Source organism: Tilletiaria anomala (genome assembly GCF_000711695.1).
Source record: "Tilletiaria anomala UBC 951 chromosome Unknown K437scaffold_30, whole genome shotgun sequence".
NCBI classification, from domain to species: domain Eukaryota; kingdom Fungi; phylum Basidiomycota; class Exobasidiomycetes; order Georgefischeriales; family Tilletiariaceae; genus Tilletiaria; species Tilletiaria anomala.
The window spans coordinates 34,341-49,802 of NW_013546992.1; the positions used below are offsets into that span (position 1 = coordinate 34,341).

The 15,462-nt window shown below is 55.3% G+C and overlaps 4 protein-coding genes and 1 non-coding gene across 5 annotated transcripts; 3 read left to right on the forward strand and 2 right to left on the reverse strand.

Moving 5' to 3' along the window:
- Nucleotides 1-80: 80 nt before the first annotated feature.
- K437DRAFT_234750 (MCM-domain-containing protein) lies at nucleotides 81-2,832 on the forward strand. Its single transcript, XM_013388363.1, has 4 exons — nucleotides 81-554; nucleotides 624-1,631; nucleotides 1,717-2,580; nucleotides 2,655-2,832. Exons 1-4 carry the CDS (start codon nucleotides 252-254, stop codon nucleotides 2,745-2,747), a joined length of 2,268 nt encoding a protein of 755 aa, XP_013243817.1. The 5' UTR covers nucleotides 81-251; the 3' UTR covers nucleotides 2,748-2,832.
- Nucleotides 2,833-4,703: 1,871 nt separating this feature from the next.
- K437DRAFT_255870 (Bet v1-like protein) lies at nucleotides 4,704-6,216 on the forward strand. The gene is made up of 2 exons (XM_013388364.1): nucleotides 4,704-5,270; nucleotides 5,367-6,216. Exons 1-2 carry the CDS (start codon nucleotides 4,952-4,954, stop codon nucleotides 6,065-6,067), a joined length of 1,020 nt encoding a protein of 339 aa, XP_013243818.1. The 5' UTR covers nucleotides 4,704-4,951; the 3' UTR covers nucleotides 6,068-6,216.
- A 163-nt stretch (nucleotides 6,217-6,379) lies between these two features.
- Nucleotides 6,380-6,485, forward strand: K437DRAFT_t23. Its single transcript has one exon. It is a non-coding gene; the product is annotated as a tRNA-Ile (tRNA).
- A 434-nt stretch (nucleotides 6,486-6,919) lies between these two features.
- On the reverse strand, nucleotides 6,920-9,683 carry K437DRAFT_267873 (uncharacterized protein; the record flags this gene model as incomplete). Its single annotated transcript, XM_013388365.1, has 2 exons — nucleotides 6,920-8,155; nucleotides 8,220-9,683. 2 exons carry the CDS (start codon nucleotides 9,681-9,683, stop codon nucleotides 6,920-6,922), a joined length of 2,700 nt encoding a protein of 899 aa, XP_013243819.1.
- A 4,211-nt stretch (nucleotides 9,684-13,894) lies between these two features.
- K437DRAFT_99548 (uncharacterized protein) lies at nucleotides 13,895-14,973 on the reverse strand. The gene has a single exon (XM_013388366.1). The coding sequence runs from the start codon at nucleotides 14,580-14,582 to the stop codon at nucleotides 14,004-14,006; it is 579 nt and encodes a 192-aa protein (XP_013243820.1). The 5' UTR covers nucleotides 14,583-14,973; the 3' UTR covers nucleotides 13,895-14,003.
- Nucleotides 14,974-15,462: the final 489 nt, after the last annotated feature.

Here is a 15,462-nt window from a genome sequence, read left to right on the forward strand (position 1 = left end):
ACACGCGTCGCGTCGCGTCTCTCCATGCGTCACGTCACCACCACCACTGATTTATACCATCTAACTACATTTGAACCCACCTCCCCTATCCCGTTCTTTTTACATTCTGTCGTATGCTATGCTTCGACTCGGACTCTCGCACTTGCCCTACTACATCGTCGTATCGCTGCTGGTGCCAAGCACGCAAGCAGCACTACAAGTGGAGCACGAGGTAAAACACACCGACAGCCTCAGCTACCACCACCAGCACGATGTCCGGCTTCGACCTTGGCCAGTCGTATAGTACGTCCGTGCTGCCAGGCACCGGCGCATCCTCCAGCAATGGCGGCGGCGGCAATGGCACGTCGTACGAGACGCTTGCACAGATAGAGTCTAATCTGTACGACTTCCTCCAGCGCTTCCGGCTCGGTAACGACTTCATTTACCGCGACCGCCTACGCGCCAACCTGCTGGCCAAGCAGTACATGGTCGAGGTGCAGCTGGAGCATGTACAGCTATGGAACGCGACACTTGCACAGAACATGAGGGAGAAGCCGGGGGAGATATTACCCTTAGTGAGTCGTCGGCCATTCTCTTTGCAACCACCATGGCCTTCACTCACAATGATGGCCACTATTGTGCAGTTTGAGAGCGCCGTCAAGCGAATCGCGCGCCGCATCCTCTACCCGCTCTCCCCGGACGGCAACGACGCACAGCGCCCAGAGGCCCCCGACTGCCAAGTGACGCTGCGCTCGTCTGCGAACCTGATCTCGATGCGTGACCTGCACGCTGACTCGATCTCGCATCTGGTGCGCGTGCCGGGAATCGTGATTGGCGCGTCGACGCTGACATCGCGCGTGACAAGCCTTCACATCATGTGCCGCGACTGCCGCAACTCCAAGATGGTCCCTGTCGCCTCAGGTTTTGGCGGATTCACGCTGCCGCGGCGTTGCGACGCACCCATCGTTGAGGGCGAGGACAAGACGTGCGGCCTGGACCCGTACGTCATCATCCACGACAAGTGCCGTTTTGTTGACACGCAGACCGTCAAGTTGCAGGAGGCGCCGGACATGGTCCCCGTCGGCGAGTTGCCGCGGCACATGATTCTCTCCGTCGACCGCGTGCTATGCGGGCGCGTCGTCCCCGGCTCGCGCATCGTCGCCACCGGCATTTACTCGACGTTCAGCAGCAGCAAGAACCAGGCCAAAGGCGGCGCAAGCGGCGGCAGTGGCGCTGTCGCGCTCCGCACGCCCTACCTCAAGGTCGTCGGGCTCGAGATCGACGCAGAAGGCGCCGGCGGGCGCGGGCTGACGCGTATTTTCACCGCGGCTGAGGAGGAAGAGTTTGCACGCATGGCCCGCACGCCGAACCTCTTTGAGCGCTTTGCGGCCAGCATCGCGCCGTCCATCTACGGCAACGAGGAGATCAAAAAGGCCATCACGTGCCTCCTCTTCGGCGGCAGCAAGAAGATCCTTCCGGATGGCATGCGTCTCCGCGGGGACATCAACGTGCTCCTCCTCGGCGACCCAGGTACCGCCAAGTCGCAGCTACTCAAGTTTGTCGAGAAATGCGCTCCAATTGCGGTGTACACGTCCGGTAAAGGCTCCAGTGCCGCTGGTCTCACTGCGTCCGTCCAGCGTGATTCGAGTTCGGTGAGTGCGGTTGAATGCGTGCATATGTGTGTGATCTGTCGCCCTTACATGCCATCTCATGACCTTGTGCATGTGCCCTCCGCAGCGCGAGTTCTACCTCGAAGGTGGCGCGATGGTTCTGGCTGACGGCGGCGTAGTGTGTATCGACGAGTTTGACAAGATGCGCGACGAGGACCGTGTGGCGATCCACGAAGCGATGGAGCAGCAGACCATTTCGATCGCCAAAGCGGGTATCACCACCATCCTTAACAGCCGCACGTCAGTCCTCGCCGCTGCCAACCCCGTCTTTGGGCGGTACGACGACATGCGCACGCCTGGCGAGAACATCGACTTTCAGACGACCATCCTCAGCAGGTTCGACATGATCTTCATCGTCAAGGACGAGCACGACGAGAATCGCGACCGGACAATCGCTAAGCATGTCATGAGCATCCACATGAACCGCCAGGCCGAGCAGGAGGCAGGCGGTGCGACGGGCGAGTTTGACATGGAGACGATGAAGCGCTACATTGCGTTTGCCAAGGCGCGCTGCGCGCCGCGCCTGAGCGATGAGGCGGCCGAGAAGCTGAGCAGCCACTTTGTCGAGCTGCGCAAGCAGGTCGCGCAGATCGAGCAGGATAACGACGAGCGCTCCAGCATCCCCATCACTGTGCGCCAGCTGGAAGCGATCGTGCGCATGAGCGAGAGTGTCGCCAAGGCCAGCCTGAGCACGCAGGTTGGCGAGCAGCACGTCGACGAAGCGATCCGCCTATTCAAGTTCAGCACTATGGACGCCGTACAGACCGGTTCGGGTGTTTCCGGTGAGCGTGCCGGCGGGATGAGTAGGGCCGACCTCAACGGCGAAATGCACAAGCTCGAGCGCGAGATCCGCAGGCGCTTGCCCATCGGCTGGAGCACCAGCTACGCCAAGCTGCGGCACGAATTCGTCGAGTCGCAAGGGCTTTCAGCGGTGAGTTGTCGTGCCTGGCTGGGCTGCAAAGGAGGCGCATCCCTGACTTCCTTCTTCTGCCTTTTCGCCCTCAGCATGCGCTGGAACGTACGCTGTTTGTGCTGGAGAAGCGCGAAGTCATCAAGTTCTCAAATCAACGTAAGGCAATTACGCGGACTGGGGTATGACGAGCTTTTGTTCTCGCGATCACGCGTTGCCGCGATGGATGCCGTTCTTTGTATTTTAGGTCACCGTCTGTCATTGTTCAATATCACATGCATCTTCATACACAAGCTTCGTTGTTTGTTCAGCTTACTTCTTATAGTGTGCGTTCTGTGACTCCCCTCGCGAAGCCACACATTGACGAGCACTTCGGGTTGCAGCATCCTTGTGGGAGGGCTCTTTTGCGTATAGCAACGTCAACCACGACGCGCCGAATATACCTATCGTGATTCCTCTTCAATACGACGCCCAGATGTCAAGCTGGAGGCCTGGCTGACCTCGATCGATGTTTGAACACACGAAAGTTGTCTAATGGGCCAAACAACTGGACTGGTGAAATATGTTTAGGTGGCGCATTGCTACCTGGCTCCACAGAGGTAGCAGGACTTTCAGCTCGTAGATCCCATCTGATCCCGTTTGAAAAAATCGCTACCGACCTTTGCTTGCCCTCAGCATTCGATAGACAATCGACAATGGCCGCTCTAGAAAGTGCAGATCCGCCTCGGCTGCATCCTCGCGGCACTCATATGCCAAGTACCGCTGCGGGTCCAAGGCTTTGAGTGTCTCTTGCTCGTCTGGATCTTCCTGCACCAAGCGGCTCGACGTCAGAATGGCTATACCACTCTACCTGTGGCATGCATACCCGGCGCAAAACCGCTGTTTCCGATTGATGGACCGGTGCTGCACGTCCGCACAACGCGCTACCCGAGCCCCAAGATTCGATCCGCTAATTTGCGTCGAGTCCCTAGAACAGATGGTTCACGGAACCCCATTTCTGCCCCGACGGTCGACAATACTCGTCACGAGTTCATCGTCTCCCTCGCCGCCAGGTCTAGACGTCCATAGAATCAAATCTTCGTCGTTGATGTACTGCTCCCAGTCTCCTTCTGACCATTCGTCGATTCTCGTTCGAGGAGCTCCGGCTCAAACCGCTTGCTCGTAGCATATTCTTTGTTGTTGACTTTCCCATTCGCAAAGAACCAGTCTCCGCTCGACCCAAGAAGTGCCAGTCAACTTCGTCGTTTGAGAACCAGTCCCACCCCGCGTCGACGATAAATCTTTGGACGTACGTCAGGTCCGGGAGGCGATGCAAAAGTAGATGCACATCTTTGACCTTCATCAAGTAGAGAATGCGGTGAGTCTTGAGGGTAGAAATGGAAGTATTCGTGTCAGTATCTACCAGCCCTCCTCTGTACAAATCTCATATTCCCTTTGCATCCACTAAATGATTCAGATCCTTATATCCTCCCCTGAGTCCCAAAGCTTAGACTCTCCACCGTAAGGGCTGGTTGAATGTAGCGTCAAGTAGTCACCATGGATTACAGCTGTAAATCAGTATTCAGATGAGAATCAGCTACCAAAGCCATGCCGAAAAAATGAGATCGTACGATTTCGTGCTACATCTAGGAAGGGAGCCCTCCATTGCGTCTGCTGAAAGACAATTTCATGCTTTGTTCTAGCAGGCCGCGGTCTGGACGTTGTGTACTTTTCTTGCCGCTGATGTGATCGCTTGTGAGGATGTCCCTGGCAGGACCATTGCCTCACCCGACCAGACCCGTCACTCTCCCCCGACCTTCCGCAGACCTGGCTGCCGGTGTCGTCAACAATTAGTGACATGAGAACTTTCCAACTTTGATGAAGCTGGTATTTCCGAGCGACACATACGTCGAGCATTAGCCAGCGTAGCATCGAGCTCATGCTGATTACATCAGCCGTGGAGACAAGAGAGCGCATAGGTGAGTAGGCTTGGATTGAAATCAACAAAAGGGAATCGACGTGCGGGATGAGCGCGCATTTTCAGTGTCAAAAGGAAAGAGTGTGTGGCTCGTGCGCGCCGCAAACTGATGCCATCCTATTGGCGAAGATGATCGACGCCCACGCTCGCCTTTTGCCGCTTGGGCACTCGGCGATATATGAGTCCACATCCAGTGGGTCGAGGCATGTGCAGGCTTGTGGCTGTTAGAGCGGTCCCCTTCCCCCGCCCAGCGACGATTGAGCTCCCTGTTGCAGCCATACACGGACACCAATCAATGCCCCGCAAACCCAACTTCGCCTGGACCGCCTTTATAGAAAGCATTCATCCTCCTCTGATAACGTGAGCCTTTCCTCCCCTATCTATCTTCGACAATTGCCATCCCTCCCAGCAGCACACGTACAATTACTGTCCACCATGTCAATCCAAATCCCCGACACCCCCATCCAGGCCGAGGGCTTCTACTCGATACCCCCCGAGTACGAGGCGGCGCTCAAGGAAGCGCAGACCCTGCTCGCCGCCCAACTCGACCCCGCCGCTGAGGCTGACTGGACCGACGCCGGCGTCAACGCGGATGTGCAGCTTCACAGGAAAGACAACCCGGACGATGCACACGACATCCCCTGGGTCAAAGGCGTCACCACGGTCGAGGGCGCCACGCCTGAAGAGGTGCTGGCAACCATTCAGCTGCCCAACATGCGGAAAAAGTGGGACCCGCGCTTCGAGCTTGGCAAACGTGAGCAACTCTGAGAGAGAAGGAAAGAGAGAAAGGGGGAGTGGGGGCAAAGCCCCATCACATGACTGAATCCAAGAATCCATTTCTGCGCCACAGCAATCCAACGCTACGGCCCGCAGAGCTATCTGTTCTACTCTGTCATGAAGTCGCCTTCCTACTTTATCTGGGCGCGCGACATTGGTGGCGTGCAGCGCAACGTGTACGGCTCGCCTTCTGCAGGCGACATTACCATCTTGCAAAAGTCCGTCGACAATCAGGAGCTTCTGCCGGACGCCGGCTCATACGCAAAGAGCCGGACGCGCGCGACGGTTGAGCTGTCCGCGTGGGTGCTGCGCGCCAAGGGCGCCGACACAGAGGTAACGTACATTGTCAAGATCCACCTCAACGGCTTGATCCCCACAAGTGTCGTCTCGCTCATTTCGACCGAGACGCCGATGTGCGTCGGCCGCGTGCGCGACACCTTTTACACGACTGGCTTTGCACCCTACGATGTGCATAATACTATCGGCAGCGAGAGGAAGACTATAAACGCGACGGCTGAGTTCGAGGACGGCGACGGTTCGGTGGTCACCGGCGGCGAGCGCGTGTGGACTGGCTTCTACTTAAGCAAGGGAGAGGACGCGTTCACGATCCGATACGACAAGAAGCGCATGTACCCTGACGGCGTCCAGGTCGTCGTGCAAGGCGACGCCAAGGCGGACGTTAGCGCGCAGGTCGACGGTGACGAGCTCGTCAAGGTCGACGTCAAGCCCGGCAGCGAGGGCAAGACTTTCCAGGTGGTAATCACCCCCAAATAGGAGAGAAGAGGGATAGCAAAGAAATCATGAAAAGTATAGAACGCCACATGTGGCGATACCGGCGGCTTTGGCAGTGTGTGCGCTCTTGTATCTTGAATGTTTCCGTATCTATGAGATGTAATGACACACTTGCAAATACTTTGTTTCCATTCTGAAAACTAGAGAGCACGCGTTACCCAGTCAACACTGATACAAGACCCAGGCCCGTCAAAGATGTAGTGACAGCGGAACGTGCGGGAAAGTGGAAGGACTTGCAGAAGCCGAATTTTCTATGGTATATATTTACAAACGTCTTGCTAGACACCAAGCAATGGTCTGTTAGCTCAGCTGGTCAGAGCGTGGTACTAATACAATCACGATGCTTGCATCGGATGTTGCCGTAATGCCAAGGTCACGAGTTCAATCCTCGTATGGACCAATACCTTTGGATTCTTTTTTTTGTTTTGTTATTAAATCTGCAGCCCCACGATGAATTGCGACGATTTATTTTTACACGAATAGTTTCGGCGCGAGATCGCCATGTTGCGCGCTAAGTTGTCTTCCTCTACTGCTGTTGCCCACGGAAGCAGCATTGCGTCAGCTGACAGTGCGTTTTGATTGCAAATGCTTTTCGGGAGTCTTCATCACCTTGCAAGATTCGTGTCCGCTAAGTCTGCTTGAACAGCTGTTGGCTGCTGCGATGATATTTTTTTACAACTACTACAACATGCTGAGTGAGTGACGGAGGAACTGCGATGCTCGCTTCGCCATGCCCCTCGAACACGTCCACCGGACCACATACTGCATTTGGAAGGCAAGCTCAGTGATGAAGCAGGCAACGATGAAGCAATGCATTCTATCAATACCATATCCTCACGCTGAACCGAACAGGTGTGCGTCACGCCTGGCGAGGAACGCGTAGAGCACGCCGTAAACCTCCAGGTGCAACAGCGCAAAGCGGGCGAGGCTGGCGGCGAAATGCTCCACCTGCGGTGCCAGCGCGGTGAGCGCGGCGCGGGCCAGCCCGGCATGCCAGTCTGCTGGTAGCTGCAGCAGCTGCAAGGGTGTCACTGTGTCAAGGTAGAGGTGTCGAGCGATGCACGTGTCTGCGTGGGCATGGTCCTCGACCTTGTCGCGTTTGCAGAGCGCAGAAACCGAGAAATTGTTGCTGCATGCCTTGGGTTCCCCCGTGAAGCCCGGAGCAGTGGTGATGGGACTTGCATTAAAATCCAGCCCGCTTGCTTGCGTAAAGTGCTGCGCGACGTACATGGACACGGGGGCATCGAGTGCAGCGACGACGCAGTCCTGTACTTTTTGCACACACATGCGCAGCAGATGCGATGTGTTGCCCACGTTGTGATGGACCCAGGAGCGGATCAAAGACTCCATGGCCGCAGAAAGCTCGACAGGGGCCTTCGGCAGACCTCCTTCGACGACTTCTTTCCGCAGAAGCACGGCCTCCCTGCTCATGGTGAGCGCCAGGCCCTGCACCTCGTGGCGCCACGTCGCGTCCGCCATTTTGGGCAGTGGCGCACGGCCCGAGTGGCAGTCCGTGGCGTGCTGCCGATTCGCGCGCTGCAGCGTCTCCAGGCAGAGGAGCTTGAGTTGATTTTGGCGCGAATGTATGCGTGCTGACAGCTCACGCTCGTCGATGCGAGAGGCGGTTCCGTTGCACAGATCGCCCGTGGATGCCAGGTGACGAAAGAGTAGTAGCAAGACGTGGACGATGGCAATGTCTGTCAGCTCCTCGCAGAATCCCAGCAGGCGCACTTGATCGTGCAGAAAGACTTCTGGCAGCACTCGTCGCGAAGCGTGCACATGCAGCAGGGTCGGTGCGCCGGTCGGTCTGATAGCGCCGTCTTGCAAAGATTGGACGATGAGCTCCACTAAGCCGGCAATGAATGTGCGCGTCAATGTGTGCTGCAGTGCAAGGGGTGCGGAAGCACACGAGCCTTCCACTTTGGCAAGCGATCTACTGTGCCAGGAAATAGTGCGCGTAATCGGGAAACGGCCGGAAATGATCTGGTCGGTAAAGTAGACGCGCTCACGCGCAGCCGCTACCTCTCGCAAGAATGGTGCATTGCGCGAGACGTAAACATTTGTCGTGTCCTGAAGCGTGCAATTTTTGATCAGCAGTCCTTTCGCCGTGGGAAGTGAATGCAGCAGCGCTCACCAGCCGCATCAGCTCGAGTAACTCAAAGAGGACACGAAGACCTTCGACAATGTCGTGCTCCCAAATGCCGTCTTCGAGTACATCGACAATGTCCTCCTCGCGCTCAGGCACGCAATGCAGCTGCAGTACGCGCAAAACGCTCTCAAAACGCCGTGAGATGGCCGCCGAGCCCAGTGTGCTCGTCATATCGTCGTCTTCGCTGGAGAAGACGCTCAAATCTAGATCGAACATGTCTGTGATTGCATGCGCATGCGGATCGGCGTACGTGCCGGCATGAGATGAAAGGATATCGAGGGGAGATGTGCGACCAGTCTGCATGGCGCTTGGAAAGGATTTGCCCACGCTTGAGCCTGCGCGGCTGCGACTTATCGGTCGCAGTAAGTCGCTCGTCTGGTGATGGAGAATCGCTTGGACGCAGAGCTCGCGCAGCTGCGCAAGCAGCAACGGCAAGCGCGGCGGTGGCTGTGAAGTGCCAGATTGCTTTGCACTGGGCGCCGCCGGGCAAGTGCACGGCAACAGGACGCCGTCCTGATACACTGAGCAAACACAGCCAAGCTCGATCTCCCGTCTTACCGCCGCCCAGTAGCGCTCTGATGCCGTTTCCCACGCTTGTCCGCGTTCACCGTGCGGCGTGAGGTTGAATGCGAGATTGTGGTCAAAGATGATGTGGTGCCGTGTCTGTGGCAGCTGCAGGGCCATCTTGAGGTCCAGACCCTCGACAGACTTGGTCGAAACCGGCGGCAGTTGAATCGGATACACGTACTGGCCTCGCCCTCGAGCCTGTTCTCGTACGCCTGGTGCTCTCCCTTTTCCCTTTTGAAGCCTTCGCTGCTGCTCGTGATAGTGAAGCGTACGCTTCATTCCGGCTGTCACTGGCGCGCTGTACGATGTAGCTAACTTGACGCCATGCATCATCTCAGAGCGCACGCCATTGGCCGCAATTGTAGTCGCACCCTTCGGGGTAGAATCAAGCGCAGGCGAATGGCGGCTTGAATGCGAAAGCCGAGGCGGCAAGCTTACAGAGCGAGGCATCCGTGCGGCTGCAGCTCTGCTGTACTCTGCATACAGTACGCCATTATCATTGCCACTGCGCCCGTGAGAAAGCCTCGGCGTAGGCGATGACTCTTGACAGCACCCTTCGATCGAGACTGTCACAGATGTATGAGTCACCAGTTTGTGAGCGGCAACCAGCGAGGTAGCCGCGGGAGAAGGGGGTGTCGATGCCGAGCAGCCTTGCATGTCTTGAAGACGCACATCAAATTCGGAGGTAGTCAGCGACGCCGATGGTGACCGTGACCGTGATCGTGACTGTGTGATTCTTTTCCTCAAACTTGCTTCTGCGTCCGTCCGACTTGGGCTGTCGATTAGTGAAAACTGCCGCTTGCGCGTGATAGCCGCCGTTGGAGGTGACGTGGCCGTCGAAGCCTCTTCTTGATCATGGTGAGTGCTAGATTGAGACTCCATCGTAGCGATTGCCTAACGTCCACCTTGCAGTGCAGGTCGACGGTGTGGAGTGACGGGTTTGAGGTTTCAAAAGTTTGCCAAGTAATTGCGTAGGCAAGATATTTCCATCAGGCAGCAACCGTACAGTTCGCTTTAATCCTCAGCGAATATGGCCTGGTTAGACCTTACCGGTTAACTCCCAGACAGATCAATTTGCTAAGGGCGTGTATGGTTTTTGGCAGAGTTGATCACCACGAAGCTGGATTATGGATGCGCAAGCTAGTATGGATGGCCGGTTCACGCAGAAGGGAAGTAGGAGGAAGAGCCACCCATAAGTAGTCATCGGCCATCTGTCATCAGGCCACCTTGCTCTTGATACACTCGAACCACATGGAGCTCCACCGCTGTTACTCCTCTCGCCGAGTCCAGATTCTTCTAGTGAATCTACTGCCAAGATGAGTCCCACAGCGCTGGGTAAGAGTGGTCATTCGCTATGCCAGGGAGGCCCAAGAAATGAGAGGAGGCCATGCCGCGCCATCCCTCGCCACGGCGGTCATGGCAGTGACGGTCACAGCCTGACATGGTTCAGCGTGTGTTGTGCGTCATGCAGTGAATGCAGGGTTGCACGTAGACGCCTCTGCCAGCCCAGGCACGGCGCAGGCCCACGCCCGCCGGACTGTACAGCTTTGACTTGTGGAGATGTCTCCAGACGCTGTTGCACACCTTCTGTAGGTACATATGCATGCAGCGATGTGGTACGTACAAGTATGTAGCTATGTACCACAATAGAACCATCCCCGGCGGCACCAATGTGTTCGCATGGCATCGTCAATCTATTGGATCTACATGTACACTCTATCCCTGTAGCGTTTGGTCTAGCAGCGACGCATTCACACATGCACAAATGACACGCATATGTACATCGCACAGGCTTTGACCCCCACACGCATCGTGTCCATAGCGCTACATAGCGCCATCTCTTGGGTGGATGGGAGTCGTGTACATGTAGGTACGGTGATTCTGCGAGCATAATTGCATACAGTACTCATCCTAACGTACTCTAGCACTCCGAGCATGTATGTACACGCGTCCCCATTTTCCCTAGTTCAAGGATTCCAGCCGGATTTGTACAGAACGAAGAATGGAGAAAACGCACTCTAATAGATCGTTCACATTGTCGAATTTACCGTGTATGGATAGGGGAAGTGGGGCATTTTGTGGTTGGGTTTGTTTTTAAGAAATCAGTGGAGATTGGAGAGGCGACCGCTACATATCAAAGGAGGTTTCGGATGAGAACATGAATGAGATCAGGGGCTGTTTCGGCTTGTCTTAAGGGAAATCTCGAGATGAGGCGGAGAGGGCTCTCTGCGATCGCAAAGCATTACGCTATCGAACAAAGACCACCGCAACTTGCGCGAAGGATTCTCGTGAAGTGTCCAATATTTCTCCTATTCTGGAGCTTGCAACAAGGTCTGAAATCCGAAATCTGAAACCTGAACCTCTGAAATATCGAACTAACAACTCTTGAGCGGATCCACAGTGCCACTTCTGTTGGATAAAATGTCCGTAACGGAGCGGGCAAGTTGAAGTGGCTCAATAGAACAAAATTCTCCGAGCCGAGCGAGAGCAGGCGGAACTCTAGTGCGGGTCGGACATCTCTCTCGGTCTTCCGACAGCCGACATCCAATGGGCAACTCCAGCCGTCTGCCAGTACCTTGCCATGCGCGATCACGGCATCGTAGCAACTTCATTTTAACCATTGATTGCATTTTAAAGTTCGGTGAACACTTCAGCGAACACCATGTGGCCCTGGGCCTTCGTTATGTGTGCAAACTCCAAACGGTGACACCCTTTTGTGTCTTCCTGGCGCGCCTTCCAATATGCGGGCCTTCTTCCTTCGGCCCATTGCGGCATTACTACTGAATCATGGATCCCTCTTTTGACTTTTTCAATGTTGCAGCTGTCGATATGGCGGCTGATTCGTCCTTTAATACCGCACGAGATGGTCGACTGACTGCTGGCACTCTACGCTAACTGCATAGCACCTGTTGGTGCAATGTTGGTGGCTCAGCACCTGAGGTTGGGCTTTATATTCTTCGTTTCTGTTCACCCTTTGTATCATACATTGCATCCGATCATACCCTTTGGCCTTCCCCGCTTTTCTTCCGTCTGTTCGCCCCTCTAACCTGTGATCGACTGGTCCGCTGACCGGCCACATTCACATTCCCGAGTTCCTCACATTCGCCAAGCGTGTCAGAATACATTCCGCTAAGGCGCAAGCGGCAATCAAAGGAAGAAATAAGATGCTCTGCAACAGTACTGCAACTCGCGACGCGACCTTTGCGCTGCAACAAGCTTTTCAGGGCTCCCACGACCCATAGGCCACGGAAAATGGGCAGAAGGGGCTCCAGGGTTGTACAAGCAGCTGCCTTGACCAAGGGCAAAGGAGGTATCGGCCGTAACACACATGCGGCCAAGGTGTAGAATCCCAGTCACCAGAAAGTGTAAGCGTGTATGGAGCAGCTAACCTGACAATAAAGAGTGCAGACCTGCCGCCTGCAGGCTATTTATTTCAAGGACCGGTCAAAAGCGAGAGCCCGCCAGCGCAGGTCTCCGAAGACTTGAGCAGGCCAACAGCCGTCAAAAAGATTGGTCAAATTCAAAAGCGCATTCTCAGTGTTCGTCGTCTACCGCCTCCGCATATATCAGTCAATACTCCATATGCATGCAAACCCATCTGCTCTCGGCATATCGTTGGTACTTCGGCCTGCTTGGCATGTGCGCGATTGTGAAGGGATTCCCGCGCGAATTGCCAATGGCAGATGGCCACATTGTCTCGCTAACACGCGCGGTTGCTCAGATCCGTGCCAGGTTGTGGCGTTCTCTCAGCATGCAATGGGCGCAAGATCGCTTGTGTGAAATGAGTTTAGCCGTGTTGCGCGAGGTTTCCCCCCTTTTTTATGCTTTTCCCCCGTAGGAGTCGCACTGGGTGATACAGCTGTCGAACTTTGTCCTCCAATCATTTTAGGAGGAATTGAACCGAGCAGTCCTCGAAATTCGAAAGGAGACTGGCAAGCTGCAGCCACTTCGGGTACACCTATTGCGTGGGAATTTGGTCTTCGGTGGCCGTATACCCCATATTACTTACTACGCGCATGTCAATGAGTATATTGTATCGGGCTTTTGCACACGGCCGTCAGCCAGGCTCTGGTGGCTACCTTTAAAAACAGCACGCCTTGCATGTCCTCCAGGCTTTCCCAGTTCAAGCCCCACCGGATTCCACATGCGTACGTATATAATACACATGTACATACCGCACGGCTCCATGCTATTTCCCGTCTTTTTGCGACGCGGAGCGAACGAAGTACGGATTTTGCGAGTGCCGAGCGATCCGTCATCGGAGATCAGCCATGGCGCGTCACGCGCAAGCTCCATGGCTGAGCTCCAATATTCCGAGTTCCGTCTCTCCTCCCCGAGCTGTTATGTCCATATCGTACATATGCGAGACTCGAGTGACCAATCAACAATCGGCGCACTCAGCAGGTCGGATACAGCTATACGGGTTGGCACAAAGTCAGACATTCCGCCACATGCACAGTGCACAATGCACAATGACCAGGCTGATGCGCGCTGATGCATATTGCCCTGGCTGATGGCCGGTGGGGCGCTGAGTTATCAGTAGCAAGAGCCTGAGACTGGTGAATGATCTGGGACTAGCTGGGTTGGTCTGGCATTTCAGCAATCCCCCACACAAAGCGTGGTGTCGTCATGCAATGAGCCTTGAGAGAGAATGCAAAAGCTGTGGAAACTAAAAGCCCTTTGAAGTATTGATCATGCAATATGCAATTACGAACGGACCAATGAACAACTGAAAATGGATAACGGACAATGGAGGCATGGAGCAGGATGAAGCCTGGTGGGGTTTGGAGTGGATACGGGGATCTAGACACCAGCCTGATTCGGCCATTGGGCGCTCGGCATCGATCCTCTGGCAGTAGTCCGTCGCCAGACCGGCGAGAGCTGCACATCAATGGCGACTGGGCTTCTTCCCTGCAGCCAGCTTCGAGCGGCGAAGAGTCGATGCTGCGTTCCACTGGTAGCGTCGCCGCGTTTGTTGCTTAGACAGCTGTCTCGAGCCCTCAATTCCCTCCTGTTCTGTAGCTAATCTGACCTCATTCGATTCGGTAGGTGGCAGATACAACTATGTACATAGCATCCACGCTTATTTTTCAAATGTGACGCGGATCAAAGTCTGTCGTTGCGCACGTCTTCGCAAGTGGCATGATTGAATGGGCTCGCAGTTGCGAAATGACACTTTGGCGCAGGAGTTTGCACGCATAGCTAATGCACTAGGTACGCACCCGTGCAGAATTCCTCGTCAGAACTTGCCTCTGATGCAGATCCAGTGTAGGAGGCTAGCTCGAATTCGCTGTCCATGTGGATTTGCAATACGTCTGAGGCGGGGTTGAGTGGGCTCGGTGATGGCGACAGTGGATACATCGGAACAGTGCATGTGCCCTGTGCTGCTGATGAACGTGAAACGTTGTCGCTGTCGGCGACAATTTCGTCCTGGTGTCCGTAGTCCTCTCCGTCCAGCTTGACATCTTGAACCTTCTCGACGTTCTCGTATCCACTGTACCTCGATGTGAGCGGAAATTCGACTGGCTCCATCGTATCGGCCGGTACCTCGTGGAGGCGCGCATCCTCATCTTCGTCCTCTTCTACCACGTCAATTTCACTCTCACTCGAGCACGACAAGTCGTCAAGCATCTCCTGCACGACAAGGCGTTCGGCCAAGCTGTCCTCGAAGCATTCGTCGTCATCATCTTCGTCATGCTGCTGTACTAGCTCGTCCTGTGCGCTGCTGTCGTTGCCGGGCTTGTCGACGTCCTCTTCACTACACGCGGACACACTGAACATGCCAAGGGTTAACGGATTGTTCTTCTGCTAACGGAGGATTGGTATCAGCCGCCGAGTGGGTATGGAGAGCGTTTAGTGCGCTGGATGCAGAGCAACGGGTAATTTTGGAGAAGGCAAAGGATAGAGGAGCAACGCACGGTAAAGTGAGAAGGAGGATACTGTTTCACATCTAACCATGCAAGTGAATCATGGACTCGGCGCTTATTCAGTAGCGCCACAATGCGTTCATTGTGCTTGCTGCTCGTAGATGGCAGCAGGTGTTTGATTTCGCTTAAGGTCGTTGCGATGCTTTCGATGCCTTTTGCAACTTCCGCCGCCCTCTGTGGGGGCACGATAACGGGAAGATGAGGGTGAGTGTTGGATATGGCATTCGCACAGGGGTGCTGGCACACACGCACCTGCATATACTGCGTGTTAAGTCGACCGGCGAGCAACTCGCTGGTCCAGATGCCCTGTTTGACGATTCGAGGGAGAGCCCGCGCGACGAGGCGCTCGACGACGGGGTACACGCGGTCGGAGCACGCCAGCAACGCGGCTGTCACACTTCCTGCCGTGCTTGGATTGGCATTGCGCTTCAGGCGGTCGTGAAAGGTGAAGGAGAGGCGTATCTGCAGGGCTTGTGTTTGTGTAGACGCTTGTAGTTGGGCAGCAAAAGGCGATGCGGTTCTGGGGACGGTTGCTGGATGGAGGAGAACTATTGGGAAGCGGAAGCAGAAATGGTCGTTCAGCCAGGTGTAAGGAGCGCATATAGCCTGTTAGACTGACAGGATAAGTGACAGCGATCGTTCATGAGAGCAAGCTGGAACCCCTTCGACAGGCCACGGCAGTTTTGAAAGGTGGCCGGCTGCACGGCGCCAAGGTTGAGCGCTTTGTTATTCTG